Source organism: Mollisia scopiformis (genome assembly GCF_001500285.1).
Source record: "Mollisia scopiformis unplaced genomic scaffold LY89scaffold_27, whole genome shotgun sequence".
NCBI lineage: Eukaryota > Fungi > Ascomycota > Leotiomycetes > Helotiales > Mollisiaceae > Mollisia > Mollisia scopiformis.
Window position 1 is genome coordinate 367,987 of NW_017263607.1, and position 16,337 is coordinate 384,323.

Here is a 16,337-nt window from a genome sequence, read left to right on the forward strand (position 1 = left end):
ACAAAAATGACAAGCCTACAATTTCTCTGCTCCCATGAGCATGGACGGGTAATGGGATATGAAATCTTAAATACTCTTTCAGACAGAAAATCAGGTATGAGAAAATCAATTCTAAGCTGATAAGCACTTCGAGCTGGTACTGTACTGCAGCCATTTTCGGTGCCATCAGATTTCTGGCGCTCGCTAATAAGGAATTCTACCACTTGACCTCCAAGAAAGAAGATTGAAATTTGCAGTGAAACAAATTGGAAATAATACAGTCAATCGATTGATAATACAATACTTCACTCCCAACTTATATAATACAATTCTGCAGAAAAAGAAAAATGCCATCCTCATATCAAAGAACAACATACGAGATTCCGAGAGGATCATCTAAAGAAATTCAGCCGACCTTCCAGCAGAACTATCAATTAAGCTCGTCACCACCCGACAAATCATATCAGCCATCATCCTATCCGTCGTCGTAAACCGATCCGCATGCGGCGAACGAGAAATGGAATCAGGATGCCACTTCATGCACTCCTTCCTCAGTCTCTTCGCCATCCCTGAATCCTTCGGCACTGCTTTCTCAAAGAACTCTTCGACAGCTGAAGCTTTCACATCACGGTATGAGCCCGACTTGACTGGCCAAGGAATAGAGTCTCGCAAAGCTGCTTCTGATGATGCAGAAGACTTGAATTGTACCCATCGCGCTTCGTACTTGGTCCACAACTGACTCCATTGCTCTTTCTCTTTCTGCTCATTCTCCTTTCTCTCCCGTTCTCGCTCTTCGCGTCTCTTCTGGGCTCGTTGACGGAGGCGTTCACTGTAGGCTGCTTGCTCACGTTCGCGCTGCTCTTTCCTCTCCCTGTCTTTTCTCTCTTTCTCCAGCCGCTCTTCTTCTTGCCTCTTCGCTTCTCTTTCCTCTTGCTCTTTCTTCCGGCGTCTGCGCTCTTTTTCGTCAGCTCTCCTAGCTTGCTCTTCTTGACGGTGCTGCCCTTGGTCAAACTTCCGTCGATCTTCTGCATTTTCTTGCTGCTTATCTTGCAACTTTGCCAAAAGCTCGCGCATTTCTCGTATCTGGCTCTTCATGTCTTCAACACTTTCATCTTTTACAGAGTCTTGCTTCTTGCTGCTTCTCATCGGCTTGGTCGGTTCTCGTTCGCATTTTCCAGGTAGTTGTTGAATGCTAGATTTCCATTGCATAACGATTTCGTCGGCTTGGTTTTGATGATACCTCACACAGAGCGCTCGGGAAGCAATTGTCCTCAATCGTGAGATGACCTCGGGACTGGCAGGGTCGAGATATGATATCTCGTCTAAAGTGTCCATGATGCTTGTTTTGTTGTCTTGTCTGATTGGGTTTCGACAGCGTCGTCGCTGTGAGGGGGCATAGCCCATGCAAGTGATGCATTGGTAGCCGGGGTCGGGATTGATAATTTCCAGGGTCTTTGTTGGATTCCACAACTTCTTTCTTTGGGCAAACGTTGCCTCACGGGAATAGTAAGTGTTGACAACCATGATTGTTGAGACTTCGATTGTTTGTTCGTGAATTGTAGATTGAGAAGGTTATTTTGACGAGATAGAGCATTCATGATACCTATATGGACCAATGTTGGAAACACCATCAGGAAGGCTGAGCAGGTGTACCAAAGGAGACAAAAGTGTTGGCAAGGGTATGTCACACACTCGCTAGTCTGGACTGCATCAGCCTCGCAGCTCAGCGAGGAACTCGTGGTCACTGCAGGGTAACATATCCCAATCATGGAGGCTATGAGACTCGGCTAACACTCCACAGCCACGAAGAATGCAGCAAGTTGGGCTGTCGCAAGCCGAAAAGGCAGCCTGAAGCACGTAATGTGCCACACCTCACCGGAGTCCTTGATGCGATCGAGTAGGACGGCCAATCCCAAGTGACACTCAGCTATCTCCGCATTGAATAAGCCACCAACCAAGCCACGAACCCCAGGCTGCGGCCCGAAGCGCTGGGACGGATGGCATCGCCGAACTGTACTACTTGATGCTTGTTACAAAGAATTGAATGGTCGTTAGACGTCATAAGTCCCGTTCAGCGCTTCAATCTGTTCTATCAGAGAAATGAAGACGGGAGATGCGGTTTGATAAGTAGCGGTTGCGAAATAATTGCTTGTTTGTGATTGAAGGTGTTTCAGCCGTCATCTTTGCGCTAACCCATTTGCTGATTCATGAGAAGTGTACAAAATAATTCATTATTGGAATTCATAATCGAGATCATAGCAGAACTTAGTCACTACTATATCAAGAAGCATTCCCTCCATCATATCTCGTATCGGGGAGGTTGTCCATCTGATCCGGCTGAGGGGTGACATTGCGGACATACCCTTTGTTTTGAGTTAGCTTGAGGCCATATGGGTAGATGAACCGAACGACTTACGGTACTACCTGTCCTACAGGGGACATATTCTGGAGACCGATAAGGTCTGAAAGCTACTCCAGTGTCAATATTGCTGTTGGAGGACAAAGTGAAACGGTAGACTTACAAGTGACTGTGAAAACCGGCATCGTTCCACCCAGGCCTCACGTAGCAAAAGTGCATGCTCCACGCTGTTGCTTATGAATGCTATCCTACTATGAAGTGCCACAGAATGTGTGCTCAATTTCTGCATGCTCGAACTTGGTAGATGTGTATCCATATATGCTAACTTCTTCTCCAGAGTATTGAGCCTCAACAGATTGAGTTCCAGAGCAGATGCCTTCATGATAAGCTTGCCAGCAATGTCGCTTGCTCGACAAGATAATTTCTTATATTCAACTGTCGGGAGGTCTTCACGCATAGTCTGCTCTTTAATTTTCCAGACTTCGGAGGAAATGTTGTACATGTTCACCGAGATGTTTCGGACTGCATATTCGATGAGCAGAACTGGTATGAGAATCGGATGTGGGCATGCATGGTATTGCGAAGTCAAATCCAGATCCTGGAATTCTGTTGGGAACGATGTTCGTATGTACCCGCTCGTTATGTTCGATGCGGACTGGTATCTAATTGTACACGCGAGAGCGGACGAATTTATATCCTGAGAGCAAATTACAGCTTTCGTTATTAGTTTCAGCATGATTCAAAGTCAATGTTCGAGGCCAAGGGAAGGAAACTCACTATATTCGTCTCCTTCCGTCACAAACATCCCGCACGCGCCGGTCTGATCAGATGCCCAGTGCAACTCCACAGGTGGGAGACCAAAGATTTCGCACATCGTTTCAAAGTTACTCTTCTTGAAAGGGATCGCGCTTCTGATAGGTTGCACGAAGAAAACAAGTCTCAGACTACTAGAGGGGGATTTGATCACGGGTTGACGCTTAAGCCATGTGCTGAAATCGTCTTCTTCAACAATTTCCGCGTTCAGTACAGGGTCTATACCTGAGCCCAAGTCGTAATTCCAGTATTCGAATGTGTTGAATCGGGACTGAGATTTGCCTTTTTGAGTCTCCTCTGTGAAAGAGACCGGTTGGGTCCTTGGCCAGCTCCAGACCGTCTTTCCATTAAAGCTGGATGGATCCATCGCAAGCCTTGTTGTAGATTGTGCAGATAGATTTTCTAGTGTCATGGAACAAACGTGTTGGAGCTATCCTCTTTATGTCTGCTGTTCATGAGGCCGGAGAGCGCGGTCCGAGACTTGGCATGCATTGTATATTTCACTTCTCGGCTGGACATGCCAAACCCCAGGGCGTCTTTCTCTTCGCAATCAAGTTACGGGTTTAAGCTAATCTGCAATCACTGCACACTGGTTCCGTGAGTCTTGCTGCAAAGAGGAACCTATATTGTTACTGTACTCTTGCGATAAATTTCGATTAATGTGCCGCGAGACATCTTTCATCTCTTAGCAACTGGCGCGAATTGCGTAAATTGCACAATGCTGTTGTTTTGCCCATTTCGCGCACGATGCGCAAAAAGCTGGCAATGGTAGTGAGACTTGAATACGGAGCTGCATCTTGGACGAATGTGGCAACGGATGTACACGTCAAAAGACACTTCGTTCAGGTCATAGACTTAGACTATTCCTCGTTTCGTTATTCCCTGTGCCATGTTCTGCCACCTGAGCTTGATAAGTGCCAAACAAACAATAACGACGGATGAAGAAAGAAAAGGACTACTGCTTTGCAGAATGACGGAGCAGAGCAGAACGCGGCTTATTTGGGCAAAGAGAAAAAAGGACAGAAAGTTCACAGATGTGACTTGTCTTGCGGAAGCTTGATTGCTGATGCAAAAGAAGACAAAAGACCATCTTTAAAAGTATGTCTAGAAGTATACACCACAATATCAACCGTACCTCCATGTTCCACCCTCCAACCCATCTAACCAAAAACCTTCTCCTGCTTCGCACCATCAATAGCCTTAGCAAAGCTCACCCGATCCTTGGTATAAAACTCCACCCCAACCTGACCCAAATCCGCCTTCCCGCCATCCAACCCACCCGCCTTGATACAAGCCACATCCGGCATGACCTCCAGCTCCGTATACAGACTGCTTCCGCAGGTCCCGCAGAAGAAGTGCTTGTTGATCTTTCCCGAGTTTCCAACGGCGTCGTACGTCTTGAGCGCTCCGACAACAGGCGTGTTGCCTTTCGTGACTTTCATGTTGGTGCGTGGGACCACCACGTTCGAGGTGTAGGCTCCGCCGGACCACTTTTGGCAGTCGGTGCAGTGGCAGAGGGCGGTTACTGCGGGTTCGCCTGGATGAGCACTCAGTGTGTGAGGTCTGCGGATGGAGGAGTAAGGAGAGAGGTACCGGTGAACTCGTATTCGACGGCTCCGCACATGCAGCTTCCTTTGGTGGTCATTTCGAAGGTTTGCTTTGGGAGACGGTTTCTAAGCGAATAGTTACTCATAGTTAGGATTCGGAAGTGTGCTATTGCAGTTTAGAGAGCTAGGAAAGGAGGGTTTCTCTTGTGGGGGAAGAAGTCCCTAAGGAATGTAAATATGGCGAGGAAACATACCAGGAATGTCTAGCTTTTCGCGCCGTTGATAGATTCGTATACGGTGATTTCTTCGAGACTCGTCCAATTGATGCAAAAGAAAGAAAAACAGAAAGAAAGCAGGGGCGAAATATGTACTTATACCCCTCTGCGACCCGGACATCAGATCCACCAAACGAGGGGTTCTCGGATCGCATCCTGGCCGAGCAGGAGCTGCGCTGTCCTGCAGTAGTGGGAGGACACTGCCTGTCCGCCGCAATGATTCCACATTGCTGCGGGCCTATGGAGAGCTCCGAATCTGTTGGATGGACTCCAGAATGCCTCTTCTTGGCTACAGCTATTTGGAATCGTTGTGTCCATCGCGGCGTAGGATAAAGCTACCCCGCAGTTGCATTCGACGCCGTCGTCGGAGAAGTGGAAGCTTGTCGTTGGAAAGGCATTCCGATTAATACTTATTGACCGGAGAATAGGAGGAGAAGAAATATGAGGGTAGAGAGGTGGCATCGCAGTGTTTATAGAGCTGGTGGTATCCCACAAGGTGCTGATGACTGAGAGAGGTGCATGCGACGGGCCCACTCTTTTGCACGTGCTTTCTACCTACTTTGAGCAATTTTGATATTTACCTGATAAACACATGAAATCTATTGCTCGACAGTCTCATTCAATTGATATCATTGTGGGAAACAGACAATAATCGAATGCATAATTTTTGGTCACTCTCATGCCTTCACATTGTGGTGCATAAAGCACAGCTTTGTGGCCTAGGGAATTGAGAAAGGAAAGACATTTACCTGCCTAGTAGCTATCCAGTAAGGTCGTAGAGGCTAGTTGGAATGCTTCATTTTCATGTTCAATGAGGGGAACCCATCGTCTATTGCAGCAATGATGGTGGTGCTGACTTACAGAGTTGATATGCCCTCTTCGTGTACACTCAGCCACAGATCTTGCATTGCAACCCAGAAGAAGATACCCATACCACCATCACCATCACCAGCTAGACCTTCATCCAAGCATTGTTGAACCACACACCAAATAAGAACCCGAAGAAGAAGGCCGTGATGACAAACAAACACACCAGATATACACGTTCCCGGCACTTTGAGGTTACCAATCTCTCAGCATCTTCAAACGCTTTGCTCGTATTATCGTCCAACCACTGGTAAGAGGCATGGAGACATTCCTTTACCGCCTTCATATCAGGATTGCCAGCCAACTGCCGCTCTATGGTTTCATTCAAGCAAGTACGCCAGAACTGAAAATACTTGTTAAGCTCTTCCTGAAGTACTGCCATCGGGGCTGTGATGTCTCTCGTCAAAGGATTGCCATCTTTCGATTCCTTGCTTGTGGTGATCGGTTTGCTGATGGGGATCTTGATATCGCTTGGTCGAAGTCCGACTTCGCGAGCAAATTGGACGACCTTGACGGGGCTGGAGATGGAAGAGCGCCTTCGAGCTTCGGAATTGACGACCCCAGCAATGGTTCCGCAAGATTCGATCAAGGTATCGAGTTTATCTCCAATTGCCTTGACATCAGAGGATACATCAGTATCCACAGTCTCGATGGTGTTGATAGAGCCTGAATGAGACGAATGATCTGATCCCATGCATGATGTGCAATATCCGTTGACAAAGGTTATGGGGAATTGGCGCATTTCTAGGCATTGGTCGTCCGTACATTTGGTTGAGTAATGGATGGTCCTGTGGTTACAGGGTTGATAACTAAGTGTCATTCCCGTACACATGTTGCCGGCTCTCCAGTGCAGTCGTGAAAGCGGTCACTGGCATCGAATAATCGAAATAGTTGGTGGTGTAGGAGACTGGCCAAGGACGTCAATTTGTTTACGAATCTGCAGCAGTGGAGGGCCATACCAGGTTGCGATACTGGATCGGCTGTAATTATTTTCATCGGAGCTTGATAGTTTGTCTGAAGATAAGAGCGTGTGTGAGATAAAAGTTGCTGAAGAGCCTTCCTTCCTTCCTCAATCGACCCGAATCACGTACTACAAACGTAATTTCATCAACTACGAAAGAGTTGAGATCATAGGAGAAAGGACACTGACCTGGTCAACTTCAGTCCTTGCGTGTCATATAGCTAGGAAGAAAATCCACAGACTAAACCCCAGGACGATGATCTACTTCACGCTACAAACCGGATGGCACATCGCAACGAGACAGAACAATTCAAGTAGACTCTTTTCATACTCCCAAAGAGTCCATGCTTTTCGTCTATTATAGTACAGCCAAGAGCCCGCTATGCAACTTATGGAAATGCAAATACAACCGTGAACTTAAATGCGCCTGCCCGTGGTATCTGAGTTGAAAGTTATGCCAAACTGTCTCCGCATCGAGTGAATAAGGACCTCCGGTGAAAACTGTAATAGTAGCTCCTCCAACCCCACACATAGAAAAGTTGCAAGTGCTGTCGGTGAAGATAGTTCAGGAATCTAATCTCATGCCGGAGGTTTGTGGTTTTGGTACCATTCCTCAAGCATAGCTTCAACTTTTGGTCCCCAGACATCCTCCCCAAGCGCCAAGTCATCATATTCCAAGACATTCTTGCCAAGCTCGAAGTCGCCTTGTCTGGTTCTCTCCAGCTCAGCCATAAGCGCAACGGAACCAACAGCTGCACCGAGATCATGGCAGAGAGAACGTACGTAGAAGCCTGATGTTACAGTCATACGGAGTCGAGCTGCTGGTGGTCCCTTGGCTGACTTGGTCGTAGCTGAATGGGTGTTGACAGCGGTGGTGGAAGTATTTGGAGTTGCGTCCGCTGCTACTTCGGGAGCTGCCAAGCCTCCAGACATGACCGCATCCTCGGAGGAAGTTACCTTCTTTCGTTGCTTCGATGGTGGTCTCTCATGGACAAGGTCGTCTTGGTTCTCGACTAACTTTCTCTTCTCCTGCTCGAATTCTACACGTCCTTCATCGACCTTGGCCGTTTCACCAAACCCCTCCGTAGCACCTTCGGAAGACTCTTGCACACTAGATTGTGGTAGAGATATGTCTTTTTCTTCGACCTTTATTGTTGAATTTGCCACTGCTTCCTGTTTGGTACCATGGGTCAAGTGTGAATCATCGTCGCCCGAGCTAGCGGTCACATCATGACTGTTCGTCTCATTTGCTGTGTGATTCTTCTTTCCACCCGTAACTGTAAGACCATCGGTGTCATCCGCAGCCTTAGAAGGTAGAGCATCAGCCGAAGCCTGGCCATGCTGTCCATCATTGACTTGGCTCTCTTCAAGATTCTTCACCGCACCATCCGTGCTCTTCGGCTTGGCAGGGAGAGCATTTTCCTGCTTCCACAACTTATTTGCGACGTTGACTTCTGCGTGTCCTGCTTCGTCGGTTGGTGCTTCATGTTCATGAGTTCCTCCCTCCATCCACTCAATCAACTCCAACTCCAAAACATCGACTGGTCTCCGCTCAATCTCTCTGGGTATCTCCTTCCCTTCCCGAGCGTACTCATAGAGAGGCTTGCCATTCATCTTGAGCGCAGAAAATAGTGGAGGTAGTTGCATGAACTTTCCGCGAAATTGACCAAGAGTATCCTCCACCATCTCCTTCGTAATATGGTCGTAAGGAGCTCTTTTCAACACCTTTCCCACTCGATCATATGAGTCGGTGCTTGTGCCGAAGAGGACGACTGTTTCGTAAACCTTTGTACACATCAGGAAGTCTTGCAGAGACTTTGTACCCTTTCCAATGCCGGCAATCAATACACCAGTAGCAAGAGGATCTAGAGTTCCACCATGACCGATCTTGACCTGGATCTTCTTCTCCCTCCTTCGTTTCCGCTGATTATGACTTTCTTGCTGTCGATACTTCGTTTCCGACTCTAGCCAAGGCGCGAACAGCTCTGATGGGTTGAAGTAGGTTTGCAGATCGCGCACCACTTGGGCAGAGGAGAGACCAGTGGGTTTGTTGATAGCTGGACAATTAGCAATTGCGAACTTGACTGCTAACAACAAGACATACCGAAGACGCCTTCCATGATCTTGCCCTTTGTCATTTTCCAGAAGTTTGAGGCGGACATTCGTCCAGCTTTTGCGACAGATCGTCTCTGATATTTTCTGCGCCCTCATCTGGAATTTGCACCATTTTGCCGGATAGAAGGCGGTGAGCGCTGTATTACGCTAGCCTTACTCCGTTGTAGTGCCACCGCTTTTCTTTAGCTCCTCCGGAGAATTCCGTTCGGATGCAGCCCCTTTCGTTCGCTTACAACCTCACTACAAATTGTCTTGGCTAGGACCACAAGTGAAGATTCCGTTCACAACGACGAACAACGACGACATAACGATATCTGACTCAATTTCCGGACTTGTGTCGAACATACCTCTTCCCGGGTCAGAAACTGAAGTTCAACAAGCCAACGTCTTCGCACACGATATGGAGAATTGGCGCAGCATCGACGTCCAAGATGCCAAAGTGCTTATTGGTGGTCAGCATGTCAATACTGGCCTCCTTACAATTATCGCGGAAGGACATTTAGGGAAGGTGACAATTACAGGATTGTCCGACACGAAGATGAACAAGCAAATCCACGGGTCGACGGGATTGGCTGCAATTTCGGTGACATCGCCGGACTTGTATTCCATCCAGGACAATCCAACCGCGTTGTGGGTTGGATCAAAGTCCACCTGGTTTTCCGTCAATATGGCCCGCGAGTACAGCAAAGTCTTTTCGTCCGAAGGACATTCAATCAGCATGTTCTTCTCCGTTGTTGACTATTATCTCGAAGATTCATCTCGGCTCGATCTCCCACTGTCTAGCCAGCTTCTTGAGATCTTCGCACTGGTAAGTCTACATAGTCCTTTTAATATTTGCCGCGCTCGTCATTACTAATTCTTAATAGGACATTGCATCATTTGGTACAGGTTCTACTCTTAGGGAGAACATTCGTCTTTGCCACAAGCACGCTGCCTTTTTGGAACATCATATGGCAAAGGAGCCTGCCCAAATCGTCAAAGATGGAAAGTTGATTGAATGGAGTAAAACTCCGTTCTATGAGTGGATCACCCAGGACATCGAAAGCAAGACTAACGCGCTGAGCAATGGCATGATCAACCTCAACGAGCTAAAGGATATGATGGAATTTGCTAGTGCCGGAAATTCACACAGAAACTCGCCTGCCGAAGGCATGGACGGACAAGGAGACGTCAAGATGTCAGATCCCGTGGACGAAGAAGAAGAATATCAAGAAGAGGAAGTCACACTCCCAGCACCAAAAGTTCAGACTGGAGGAAGAGGCCGAGTCTCAGGCACTCATAAGGGTCCCTACATTTCCCCTCAACTACCCTCGAGCTCCAAGATCCCAGATACGTTCGTGGAGATCGCTGTCGCAATGTCCTATCATTACGTTGCCACGAATCGGGACGGCAAAACCATAGAAACTCTGTCTGTTGCCACCGTTCAGAACGCCATATACCGAGACTACTCGATCTCCAGGCCTGAGATTGCTACACGACTGATGCGCGATCATGCAAGAACCATCTACAACGCTCTGCTTCCGGAATTCAAGAAGGCGAAGATCGGTCAAGATTTGATTGCTCTTGAGCCTGCTACTGGACAGATTAAGTGTGCTAAGGAGGTACACGAGAAGAAAGCCAACGAGCAGTATTTGAGGTTGAAGGCAGGGGATGAGGTCTTGAAGCAACGGGGCGGAAATGCTGTACGACAAGTCCGAGAAGTCCTAGAAGTCCAAGAAGTTCGAGAAGTTCGAGGAGGGCAAGGCTCTGTTATGTCTGTTGCTAGTGATAGGGGTAGCGGTGATGGATTTGTTGTTCGTCGAGACAAGCCTGGCTACATCAATGGAAAGCCGATCCCGCAGCGCATCAAACGCTCGGGAATGTATGACTAATGAAGGAAACACTACTCTGGGGCAAAATTTGGCTGGCGTTTGATGTAGGATGCATTAGAGAGACACAGGTTGGCGTTAGAGAGTATGAATAAAAGCTCTTCTTCTCCTGCATTTCTAACACCTGGTGACAGCAATGCTATTGTATCAATTGTGATGTAGATCTCTACAAATCGATTTTTGAATATCCCAGGACGCTCTGGACATTCAAAGCTACCATAGGCTTTGGAAATACCGGGCTGAGAACTGATCACGTGAGATGAATATCTTTCCTTACATTCTACCTAGATCAATTGTCCTAACCCGCTTTAGATATCTAGATCGTTTGAAGGTTGTACTGCACCGCCAAATACAGATATAGCGGAACATAATACCAAAATTTGGAGAAGTTTACGTCACGTGAACATAGAACTGTCTCTTGCTATCAGTGTTACTATATCCAGATTGTCTGGACATTCAATTTTATCAATTTCTTCTCATTTTCTGTGCTTTCCACGTAAGAAATTTTTGTGCGGGGGTTGTATGGCTGACTAATCAAACTTAGGCTGAGCCTAAATCGACCTCCAGTTCCCTTCTCATTTTGCCATCAATCAGTTACGTGTCATTGTCGAGTAACTTACGATGATCACTGCTCCAAGACATCGCTCTTCTTGACATTCAATAAAGCATATTGATGCTGTTCTTTCCTTTCCTTGTTATGTTCATCCCGTGTTTGTACGTAACAGTCATGGGCTTCGGTCGCAGAATTCATGGACAAAGCTTGGCATTTTGGCAACGTGGAATAGTAGCAACACTGCCGAGTAGTCGAGTGAAGCATCTGCCAAGTACAACCATCTCTCGGTCTTTCTCGTCTTTATCTGGCTAGCAGACACTTTGAGTGATAAGAGGCATGCAGAGCCGTTCATCTTGTCAGCCTTGATATGGTTCAGTCGGAAGTGCTGCTGACAACCGTTCGCTCATATACTTGCTATGACGTCTGTTTTCTTTCGGTGTGTCCAGCTTGGGTGTCAAAGCTACATTTGACTGGGCTTTGAATAAAAGTTCAGGGGTAGGAGCCTCCCACGGCGATATTTACGCGACTTCTGTCAAACACCATCAGCAAAAAGAAGAGTTGCGGCTTGTCTAAATGGCAGCCCCTTCGATCATGTTCCATGCTTGCCACGAGGAGAGAGGTCCAGAGCCCTGGGTGGTGTTCTAGTGCATGCAAACTTTGTGCCTGCAATCTTAGAAATTACCCGGAAGGCAAATTCTTTCAACCCAAGTTTTTTCTGCCTGATCTAGTGCAAGTGCCGGCATCGTCATAAATCAAATACTAGTAAACTACACGGGGCAATTGATACTTTACACAATCACCACTTTGCAAATGCTTAGTATTGCATTGCCGCTCTTTGTTTTGTGCTTTGGAAATGAGCTGCGATAGAATTCGATGTTTTCAAATCCTGATGAATATGATCAAATTTCTTTGCCTAAGGCTTATATCGTACTTCACTGTATTTGTAACTGCACCCGAATTCCCGGCCTGGCTCCCCACACCCCACAACTCCAGACCCCAGAATTGACATCCATCAAACCCCGTGTACCATGTATTTGTCCACGGGATCTAATATAGTCGTCCCAAGTTGCGCAGGACGTGATACGGTAGAGTTTGTTCTTCGCGCTTCTCATCCTATTGCCGGTTGGCGGCTGAAAACATTCGTAAATTGTGTCAATAAAACACAAACCTCCTACCCAATCATTACATATTTCGTATTCCGGCCACCTGATAGAAACTTTATGAACAAGTTCTTCATCGTCGGCAATTGTGGGGCTAAGTATCTCGCGGCTCCATTTGAATATAAGGATGCCTCGATACTTATTCTCTGTGCCTTTCTGCAGCTTCTTTCTTCGCCCTCTTCTTCGTCGTCACTCTCTACACCCTAATCAAGACCAACATCTCAACTGTTCGTCAAGATGCAGTGGACTTCGGTTGCCGCCGTTGCGCTTCTCGCGCACAGTGCTGCCGCTCAAAACATGCTTCGTTTCGCATGTTCTCAGCTGGTCGTTGATCGTGTTGACCCTCTCGTCGATCCGGGTGTGGTTTATACCCCTCATCTTCATCAGATTGTTGGAGGAAACTCTTTTAACATTACTATGGATCCGGCCACACACGACCTTCCTGGTTTGTCAACCTGCACATCATGTACCTTCAAGGAGGATACGTCGAACTACTGGACGGCTGTTATGTTCTTCAAGGCAAAGAACGGAACTTATATCCGTGTTCCCCAAACCGGCAATGGAGGGCCTCAAGGACAACTCGTAAACAAGGGTGGCCTTGATGTGTACTATATTCCTAGCGGCAAGGTTACGGCATTCAAGCCTGTAAGTTAACGTGGTTAGTGAAGGTCGACTGATTTCTGACTGGTTGTAGGGTTTTCGAATGCTTGCTGGAAGTGCTGCCAATGAAGACCCAAAGAAAGTTCAATCAGGATCTATCTGCCATCGTTGCTGGACATCCACCAACGACAACAACTTCGTTGGCGGTGCGCCTTGCACTGGCAGTGACACAGTTGAGATTCCAAGTGACCCCAAGTGCAAGATGATCAGACAAACCATCATCTTCCCAACGTAAGACTTTTCACATTATTATCCAGTACATTACTGATGGAACGTAGCTGCTGGGATGGCAAGAACCTTGACAGCCCAGACCACAAGAGTCACGTTTCATACTCAGGACAAGGTGCTAACGGTGGTGGAACTTGCCCATCTGCTTTCCCAGTTAAGATTCCCCAGATCATGTACGAAGTGATGTGGGATGTATCCAATTTTGCCGACAAGTCTCTCTGGCCCACTGATGGAACCTCTCCATACATCTACAGCATGGACGTCGGGTAAGTGAACATTAAATCGATTTGGATTCGTGAATTGGTTCCTGACTGGCTCTTTAGTGGCGCTGCAGCTCACGGTGACTACATCTTCGGATGGAAGGGTGATTCGCTTCAGCAAGCCATGGACAAGAACTGCAACCTCAACAAGGATTGTCCAGCCGCTGGTCTTCACGCTCAAGACCCAAGCGTTTACGGTGCATGCAACGTCAAGCAACAAGCTCCAGAGAAAGTTGACGGATGTAAGTCAAATTATACAAATTGGTAGAATTCCTCTAACGACTTCAACTCTAGGGCTCGCAGCTCTGCCACTCGGCACTCCTGCCATGAAGGCATAAATGCACTCCAAGCATTTATTATATACTGTTTACACCTGCCAGACTTTGCCACCCGCTTTCAATTCAACTTAACTGTATCGTGGGTCCATTGAATGCGAATGCAGTTCAAGACATGCACAACGTTCTGACAGCCACCACTTAATGGGGCTTGTGGGAGTCACTCCGACACTTTCTTGTCACTCGTTAACCACTGGCATACTTGATGGTTAGATTTCATACTTCCGACCCTTTCTGGTCTTACTACGCATATTTCAAATGTAGCTAGCTAGTTCCCTTCAATTTAGTGCCCCCTTTTGTATAATTGACCGATCACATTCACTCGTGCATTTGTCGACGGATCTTCTCATCTCATTCGTTGTTCTGTTGCGATGATTCGCTGACTATCCCAGGGGAGAATCTTCTACCACGAAGGTATTGATTAGTGCAGCCGATGTGGAGGACTTGGATTGCCACAGAGTAAGTCCTTGGCTAGCTTTCCTTGGATTGTAAAGCTTTTGCTTGTGCCCAATCTGCCCCGCACCGAGATATAGAGAGATTATGCAACCCAAAAACCAAGATATCGTGTCTAATTTCGATATTTTCCTCCCCCACTTTCACGCAATTTCTCGCGTCGCACTTTAAGGTTGCAACATAAAGAGGAGGCAAATCGTCGATGATTGAGGCTATTCGGACCATCCGATGGTATTGGCCGACATTGCTTCGTCCTCGTCATAGCCTTCAGCGAAAGGATCCAGTCGTGTGCTGACTCTATAGTGGGGCCAATTCAATCACGTTCATCCTTTCGCCCACAATGATAGTCTGATGTTATGCCCAAGCCGTGGTTAATATCCCGATCCCCCTGGTCGCGCTAACCGAGCCTGTGAATGCCGGCCGGTTGCATGGTTCCAAATCAACATCTATAACAGACCTTCCTATTGTAACATCATCAATATACGGGTAAATGTGCCACCAAAGTACAAAGTACAAAGTACCAAACAATTATCTATCCACTCGGTCACCCACCCGTCTTCTCAAAAAAGTCGTTCCGCCCCACGGAAGCAGGTCCTGTTCAAAATAGATCAAGACGTCCAAAAGAGTGGCTCTTTCATCCGCACTAGAAGATTCCTTTCAGTATATAGTGCACATCCGCCCATCTATTTGCTCCCTGCCTTCCTCTCATCCTAGTAGGAATTGGATAATAAAAGTCACCAGTATTTCTATCACTGCCGACTGCCTCATTATCTCGGCCATATATCGTCTTGGCATTCTGTTTGGAACCCCACTACCGCCACAAGCCGTCACGCCAAGTCGATCAAATCCTCTTACGGATCAGTAATATACGACCCTCTAGTTTCTCGGTCGCTGATTGATTTCTCTTCTTTTTCGAGCGATCATTGGAGTGCGAATTCAAAATGTGTTGGATCTTTGTTGCCTTGTGGGCAGCAGCTTTGGTGGGCCTTGGTAAATGACCAACATTTCCTTCTGAGTGCTCTGTTAACAGTCTACTACAGCTTCGGGAGATCCAGTTTCAGGCGCTTCCGTGTACCATGATCCGGAAACAGGATTCACGTTCTCGCAGTACAATGTGATGTACAGCTTGTCAGAAACCATCACCTTTCGTATCGCAGTACCAAGTCCAGTTACTGCAAACCAACCTTATGATGCTGTTCTCCAAGTCGTCGCTCCCATTGACGTGGGATGGGCTGGACTTGCGTGGGGCGGTCAAATGACATATAATCCATTGGCCGTGTCCTGGTCTAACGGCAACAACGTCGTCGTCTCTTCTCGTTTTGCTACGTAAGTTACATTCAGTTCCTGGAAAACTTCGACGTTGACAAAATATCAGCCAGCATGCAGCGCCACCAACTTACAGTGGCGCAACCTACTCAGTTTTCAAGACTGGGACACACGTGAACAGAACTCACTTCCAGTACACGGCGAAATGCACTGGCTGTACCACTTTCACCAACTCGGCCGGTACCCCAACGACTATCAACCCCACGGGCACAAACCGTCTTGCTTTCGGTTACTCGAGCAGCAGACCGAATAATCCATCATCTAACACATCAAGCTTTCCTGTTCACGACGTGTACAATTACTGGAGTCAGGATTTCTCTTCTGGAGCCAATACTGCTTTTGCTTCTCTAGCGGCGAAGAATTTGGGTTAGTATTGAAGAGGTGTGTTGAAAGAGGGTTACGAATACTGAAGAGGTGTGTTGAAAGAGGGTTACGAACAGATTGGTGTGACTGGAGCTAGTTGTGTTTCCTGTATATAGACCTCCGCAATTCTGAGGTAACGCTTGGTATGGAGTCGCGCTGTACATACATTCTTTGTTTCCGCCCAATGAAGCAGTGGAACGGTGGCCAGAATTTTC

The 16,337-nt window shown here is 47.3% G+C and overlaps 8 protein-coding genes across 8 annotated transcripts; 3 read left to right on the forward strand and 5 right to left on the reverse strand.

Annotated features, from left to right (window-relative positions):
* Window positions 1–375: 375 nt before the first annotated feature.
* On the reverse strand, window positions 376–1,314 carry LY89DRAFT_597226 (uncharacterized protein; the record flags this gene model as incomplete). The annotated part of the gene is made up of 1 exon (XM_018209968.1): window positions 376–1,314. One exon carries the CDS (start codon window positions 1,312–1,314, stop codon window positions 376–378), a length of 939 nt encoding a protein of 312 aa, XP_018064346.1.
* A 964-nt stretch (window positions 1,315–2,278) lies between these two features.
* On the reverse strand, window positions 2,279–3,518 carry LY89DRAFT_740401 (uncharacterized protein; the record flags this gene model as incomplete). Its single annotated transcript, XM_018220583.1, has 4 exons — window positions 2,279–2,342; window positions 2,396–2,448; window positions 2,502–3,052; window positions 3,116–3,518. 4 exons carry the CDS (start codon window positions 3,516–3,518, stop codon window positions 2,279–2,281), a joined length of 1,071 nt encoding a protein of 356 aa, XP_018064347.1.
* Window positions 3,519–4,311: 793 nt separating this feature from the next.
* On the reverse strand, window positions 4,312–4,796 carry LY89DRAFT_596982 (DUF636 domain protein; the record flags this gene model as incomplete). Its single annotated transcript, XM_018209956.1, has 2 exons — window positions 4,312–4,688; window positions 4,745–4,796. The coding sequence occupies 2 exons, from the start codon at window positions 4,794–4,796 to the stop codon at window positions 4,312–4,314; spliced, it is 429 nt and encodes a 142-aa protein (XP_018064348.1).
* A 1,024-nt stretch (window positions 4,797–5,820) lies between these two features.
* On the reverse strand, window positions 5,821–6,839 carry LY89DRAFT_689873 (uncharacterized protein). The gene has a single exon (XM_018215988.1). The coding sequence runs from the start codon at window positions 6,580–6,582 to the stop codon at window positions 5,926–5,928; it is 657 nt and encodes a 218-aa protein (XP_018064349.1). The 5' UTR covers window positions 6,583–6,839; the 3' UTR covers window positions 5,821–5,925.
* Window positions 6,840–7,131: 292 nt separating this feature from the next.
* On the reverse strand, window positions 7,132–8,993 carry LY89DRAFT_689875 (pseudouridine synthase). The gene is made up of 2 exons (XM_018215989.1): window positions 8,906–8,993; window positions 7,132–8,858 (listed from the first exon to the last, which is right to left on the reverse strand). The coding sequence occupies exons 1-2, from the start codon at window positions 8,937–8,939 to the stop codon at window positions 7,381–7,383; spliced, it is 1,512 nt and encodes a 503-aa protein (XP_018064350.1). The 5' UTR covers window positions 8,940–8,993; the 3' UTR covers window positions 7,132–7,380.
* A 170-nt stretch (window positions 8,994–9,163) lies between these two features.
* LY89DRAFT_787675 (uncharacterized protein) lies at window positions 9,164–10,882 on the forward strand. The gene is made up of 2 exons (XM_018223092.1): window positions 9,164–9,724; window positions 9,783–10,882. Exons 1-2 carry the CDS (start codon window positions 9,317–9,319, stop codon window positions 10,785–10,787), a joined length of 1,413 nt encoding a protein of 470 aa, XP_018064351.1. The 5' UTR covers window positions 9,164–9,316; the 3' UTR covers window positions 10,788–10,882.
* Window positions 10,883–12,548: 1,666 nt separating this feature from the next.
* LY89DRAFT_267848 (uncharacterized protein) lies at window positions 12,549–14,259 on the forward strand. Its single transcript, XM_018206331.1, has 5 exons — window positions 12,549–13,142; window positions 13,192–13,388; window positions 13,436–13,651; window positions 13,709–13,887; window positions 13,940–14,259. The coding sequence occupies exons 1-5, from the start codon at window positions 12,735–12,737 to the stop codon at window positions 13,981–13,983; spliced, it is 1,044 nt and encodes a 347-aa protein (XP_018064352.1). The 5' UTR covers window positions 12,549–12,734; the 3' UTR covers window positions 13,984–14,259.
* A 1,095-nt stretch (window positions 14,260–15,354) lies between these two features.
* On the forward strand, window positions 15,355–16,315 carry LY89DRAFT_760799 (CBD9-like protein). The gene is made up of 3 exons (XM_018221518.1): window positions 15,355–15,423; window positions 15,474–15,759; window positions 15,809–16,315. The coding sequence occupies exons 1-3, from the start codon at window positions 15,375–15,377 to the stop codon at window positions 16,128–16,130; spliced, it is 657 nt and encodes a 218-aa protein (XP_018064353.1). The 5' UTR covers window positions 15,355–15,374; the 3' UTR covers window positions 16,131–16,315.
* Window positions 16,316–16,337: the final 22 nt, after the last annotated feature.

Coding starts and splice junctions, on each gene's coding strand:
- LY89DRAFT_267848 (XM_018206331.1), top strand. CDS start 12,735: ATGCAGTGGACTTCGGTTGCCGCCGTTGCGCTTCTCGCGCACAGTGCT. Junction 13,389..13,435: donor CAAACCATCATCTTCCCAAC/GTAAGACTTTTC, acceptor GATGGAACGTAG/CTGCTGGGATGGCAAGAACC. Junction 13,888..13,939: donor TCCAGAGAAAGTTGACGGAT/GTAAGTCAAATT, acceptor CTTCAACTCTAG/GGCTCGCAGCTCTGCCACTC.
- LY89DRAFT_689875 (XM_018215989.1), bottom strand. CDS start 8,939: ATGACAAAGGGCAAGATCATGGAAGGCGTCTTCG. Junction 8,859..8,905: donor GATCATGGAAGGCGTCTTCG/GTATGTCTTGTT, acceptor CTAATTGTCCAG/CTATCAACAAACCCACTGGT.
- LY89DRAFT_760799 (XM_018221518.1), top strand. CDS start 15,375: ATGTGTTGGATCTTTGTTGCCTTGTGGGCAGCAGCTTTGGTGGGCCTT. Junction 15,424..15,473: donor AGCAGCTTTGGTGGGCCTTG/GTAAATGACCAA, acceptor AGTCTACTACAG/CTTCGGGAGATCCAGTTTCA. Junction 15,760..15,808: donor GTCTCTTCTCGTTTTGCTAC/GTAAGTTACATT, acceptor ACAAAATATCAG/CCAGCATGCAGCGCCACCAA.
- LY89DRAFT_787675 (XM_018223092.1), top strand. CDS start 9,317: ATGGAGAATTGGCGCAGCATCGACGTCCAAGATGCCAAAGTGCTTATT. Junction 9,725..9,782: donor TTCTTGAGATCTTCGCACTG/GTAAGTCTACAT, acceptor AATTCTTAATAG/GACATTGCATCATTTGGTAC.
- LY89DRAFT_689873 (XM_018215988.1), bottom strand. CDS start 6,582: ATGCGCCAATTCCCCATAACCTTTGTCAACGGATATTGCACATCATGC.